The 4,274-nt window shown below is 57.4% G+C and overlaps 2 protein-coding genes across 2 annotated transcripts; both read left to right on the top strand.

Annotated features, from left to right (window-relative positions):
- Positions 1 to 1,241: 1,241 nt before the first annotated feature.
- LOC103525737 (C-C motif chemokine 4) lies at positions 1,242 to 2,136 on the top strand. The gene is made up of 3 exons (XM_008490711.2): positions 1,242 to 1,338; positions 1,520 to 1,634; positions 1,807 to 2,136. The coding sequence occupies exons 1-3, from the start codon at positions 1,254 to 1,256 to the stop codon at positions 1,910 to 1,912; spliced, it is 306 nt and encodes a 101-aa protein (XP_008488933.1). The 5' UTR covers positions 1,242 to 1,253; the 3' UTR covers positions 1,913 to 2,136.
- A 1,068-nt stretch (positions 2,137 to 3,204) lies between these two features.
- On the top strand, positions 3,205 to 4,274 carry LOC115599380 (C-C motif chemokine 18-like). Its single transcript, XM_030462650.1, has 3 exons — positions 3,205 to 3,277; positions 3,695 to 3,812; positions 4,193 to 4,274. Exons 1-3 carry the CDS (start codon positions 3,205 to 3,207, stop codon positions 4,272 to 4,274), a joined length of 273 nt encoding a protein of 90 aa, XP_030318510.1.

Raw genomic sequence — 4,274 nt, 5'->3', positions numbered from 1 at the left:
ATCACGTTCATGACGCTGGCTGCCCCAGCTGCAGCAGCATTCCTGTCCTGCAGGCGTTGCACTTAGATCTTCCTCCCCCGGGGTTATCGATCAGCTGAAATGAGGAGAAACGCTGCAGCATCAATAAAGCATCTGCAATCAGGGCTGGAAAAGCAGCTCTCAACCAGGGGCCAGTGGCCTGTCTAGGGGGGCTGTGCCCAACAGTTCCCATCCTGCCCTGGATGCTCTCTTTGGCAGCCCCTACGATGCAGAGCTCTGCTTCATCACCCTTCTGAGCATGAAGCATCTGACACAATCCCTGTGGAAGTTGTGGTTTTCCCAGGAGCCGTCTGGGCTCTGTGTCCAGGGATGTGGAGAAGCTGTGAGGAGTACAGCTGGGCTGGCAGGGACATGTCTGCATCTCCGCACTGCTTCCCACCATCCGCCAGCTGCCGGCAACTGGAATGTGCCCCAGGATTTGCTGGGGCTGGAAGAGGGGACAAAGAGTTTTTTGGACAGCTGCAGCCAGTCAAAATCCACTAAGGAAGCCCTAGACTGGTCTCTGCCTTTCCCAGATCAACATGGCCAAAAACACAAGCTGCTGTTTAGAACCAGGGGGGAAGGGAAGTGGAGCCACCTGCCCAGCCTCTCCCAGCCCCAGACACCCCCAAAACTACAACAGAGCCGTGTACATGCCTGGTGCAAGCCCAGAGAAGCCATTTCTCCATGGCTTTTGCTAGAGGTGCAGTTATTTGGCCATTTATCTGCTGGGCCAGGATGCAAAGAGATGAAATGAAAAACTTTGCAGTGCAGGGGGAGGACATGGACTGTCAGGAGAGTGTGCAGCTGCTGGGGACCCTGCAGGGTGCTGAGCCCAGCACTGATCCCATCCAAGAGAGATCCCTGTACTCTCACTCACCCTGGAACTCCTGCCATGGGGCACACAGCCTGGCCAGGGGATTGGGGTGAGAATCCAAACTTTGGGAGCCACCTGACCACCAGCCCTAATTTTGGAGGATTTAGGAAAAATCCTAAGATCACTGTGGGCCAAAAGCACAGCCTGGGAGCAGGTTTTTCCCTTTCCAGGGCTGTCCTGGGAGGGAATCAGTATTGCTCACCCTCTGTGCTTTGGGACGTGGCAGGGGACCAGGACCTCCCCCTGCTCACGCAACCACTGGCCCTGGGGAGACCCAGCCCCACTGCTCCCCCATAAAAGTAGCCCCACGGCCCCAACCCCAGCAGCTGTGCACTGTGCAGCCCTCCTGCAGCCTGGCATGGCCAAGGTGGCCAGGGTGGCCTGCCTCCTCCTCCTCCTCCTCCTTCTCCTTGCTGTGCTGTGCTGCCAGAGCCGGGCTCAGAGTGAGCACTGCCATCCCCTCTGTCCCGAGGGCTGGGGGACGATGGGGACAGCCCCCCCTGCCACTCGGGATGGGTTTGATTCATGCATGGGTAGGAAGGGGGGCCCACCCCCCCCAAGAAGGAGGGCTAAGATGGGAAATGGGGGCCTCCAGGCTAAGCCAAACTTTTGCTGTCACTCCAGGAGCCCCGGCTGTGCCGGACAAGTGCTGCTTCAACTTCCAGATGAGAAGGATCAAGAGAGCCAACATCGTCGCCTGCTACCCCACCAGCCCTGAGTGCCCACACCGGGCTGTGATGTGAGTACTTTAAACCCAGTCCTGGGGGGAAAGCCCCTCTAGACCCTTCCAGGCCCCCTGCCTTGCACTGGTGGGTCTAATTTTGATCCTCTATGCCTCTGAGCCACTCAGAAAACCAGCACTGGGGTCCTTGTGCCATCACCCTGCTAACCCCATCTCCTCTCTGCCCCAGATTCAGGGTGAGGAACGGGAAGGAGATATGCGCCCAGGCAAGCAGAGCTTGGGTGAAGAGGTACCAGCAAAGCTTCCAAGTCAGCTCCTTCTCCATCTCCAGCTAGTGGAGTGGCCAGAGGCAACACAGGGAGTCCCCCTCCATGAAGGACAGTGGACTACCAAGGTGACCTGCGGGGATACCACATTTGGGTACAGCAGCTCCCTGGGGACATCCTCCCCATCATGCTGTGACAACCCTCACCAGCCCCTGAAGGCAAGGGGCCTTTCCCATCCCTGGCACCCCACAAGGATGAGATGTGCCAGCCCTGCAGTGTGCGCAGGTCCAGACCCCCTTGTGGCCCCCACAGCCCCTTCTCCCCCCCTGCTTGGCAGGGAGGCAGCAGCAGTGTCAGTGAGGCTGTGCTCACTGGCCTGGCAGCAGCAGAGGGGCTAAGGGGAGAAGCTCCATGGTTGTATTTTTTACAGCACACTGAATTGAATTAAATGTGACTTCATGCATGCAAACCTCTGGCTGTGCAAGTGTCTGGGGAGGGGGCAGATCCTGCTGATGGGTTTCCTACCCAGTGTTAAACCCCATCTGTAACTGCTGGGGACTGTAAGGAGCTGGGAAGATACAAAGTCTCAGCCACAGCTCTGTGAGGGAGTTCAGGGGGTGCGTGGGGTCAGACCATGTCTGTGTAGGCTTTGGAAAAGCCTCCAGTGAAAGGGGCAAGAGACAGGCACAGCCTGGGAGGATGGGGCTTCCCAGGCTCCTTGTCAGTCATCCTAAGGAGTGGAGAGCCTTGGCCCAAATCCCACCACAGCTGTCCCCTGAAGGTACCTTGGGTCAGGTCCCACAGACAGCCCAGGTTCCTGGGATGCCACAAGGCGATGTGATGGGCACTGCCACTGTGGCAGGCACCGTGACAGGCACAGCTACTGTGTTGGGCAGCCAGTGATGGGTCTCTGGGTGGGCTGGGGCAAGCCTGGCCACTGCTGAGCCCCTCACCCCAGAGCAAAATTGCAAGTGAGACATTGCAGGAGAGCTGAAAATGTGTGGGTTTTGAAAATAAACTTTGGCATGTCTGGGCATCATCCTGTGTGCTTTGACAGTGAGAACAACCAAACCCAAAATAGATTGAGGGCCTTGTAGTATCACTGTTGGCACAGAGCTGCTGGCTGCTCACCACACTGTCGGGCTGCTCTCTGGTACTGAAGTGGCCAGGAGAAGGAATTTCCATTCAACACTTGCCCTTTCTCAGTACCTGTGGGTGGTTTTCCCATGGAGAGTCCAGTGTTGTCATGGAAAGGCTGGACAGGGGTATATAAGACCAAGGTGCAGACAGGAGAGGTAGGGAGCTGTTGGTGGCCCCAAGTCGTCAAGAGCTGCTGTTACTGGCTCAGCATTGGGTTGGCCATGAAGGTTTTCTCCTTGTCCTTGCTCACCCTTCTGTTGGGGACTCTCTGGACTGGAAACCACGGCATCTCTTGTGCGTACTGACATGGGTGCTTTCCCCACAGCTCTCCTGGTGCTGTCCCCAGCTCTTCCAGCTGCTCAGGTTTGGCTGTGGGGTGAGGGAGAAGAGTGAGAGCTTCAACTCCTGTTTCTGCTGTGGGTTTTGTGGACTGAAGGGCATTGACAGCTGCCCAAGCATGGGGCTGTCACAGTCCTGTTCAAAAGGAGCAAAACCAGGTTTGGGGATGGTTTCATCTCCACAGCATGGCTGGGAGCTTAGCAGTAAGTCCCTCCAGGCAGGGAAACGGGGGGCTCCAACCCTGGGGGCACAGCATGGCTGGGAGTGTGAGATGAGACCCCTTGTAGTGGTGGTGGGGAGAGCAGGAGAGCACTGGATGAGCACCTACAGCCTCCAATGGGGGGAGCACCAACCCCTTTTGCCACCTCTCAGTCCGCAGCCTCCACGGAATGTGCTGCTCCAAGATGATGTTCACAGAGTGGGAAATCCCTGCCTTCCGCATCAGGAGCTATGAGGAGACACCTTCCCACTGCCCCCACAGGGCTGTGCGGTGAGTAAGCCCAACCCCACCCAGCCTTCCTCCCTCAGCACCCAGCTCCTCACCCTCACCCACTCACCCTTCCCTGCAAGTTCTTCCGCCTTTCAGGATGCCCCAAAGCGAACCACCCACGAAGGGTGTCACAGCTGGAGGGTTCCTGCCCTTCACATGCACCTCCCTCCTCACTGTTTTATCTGTAACAGAGCTAAGAAGCCACTTTTCAGCTGCAAGCAGTAAGAATGGGAAGGTTTCAGAGGCTGCTAAAAATGAGTATATTTGGGGAATGTGGGGGGCTAGAGGCCACAGGCATCACCAGGCTGGCAGGGGAACTCCACGGCACAGCTGGATCCCATGTCCCCCCCCAGCTTCTGGAGTCTCTCTCTCTTCCCCAGTGTGACGCTGCTGAGGGGGAAGAAGTTGTGTGTGGACCCAGAGCAGGGCTGGTTCCAGCAGTACCGGCGGCAGAAAGAGTAA

The sequence above is a fragment of the Calypte anna genome, chromosome 19, assembly GCF_003957555.1.
Source record: "Calypte anna isolate BGI_N300 chromosome 19, bCalAnn1_v1.p, whole genome shotgun sequence".
Lineage (NCBI taxonomy): Eukaryota > Metazoa > Chordata > Aves > Apodiformes > Trochilidae > Calypte > Calypte anna.
The sequence above is the reverse complement of the archived record's forward strand: the minus strand, read 5'-3'. Positions and strand labels throughout refer to the sequence as shown.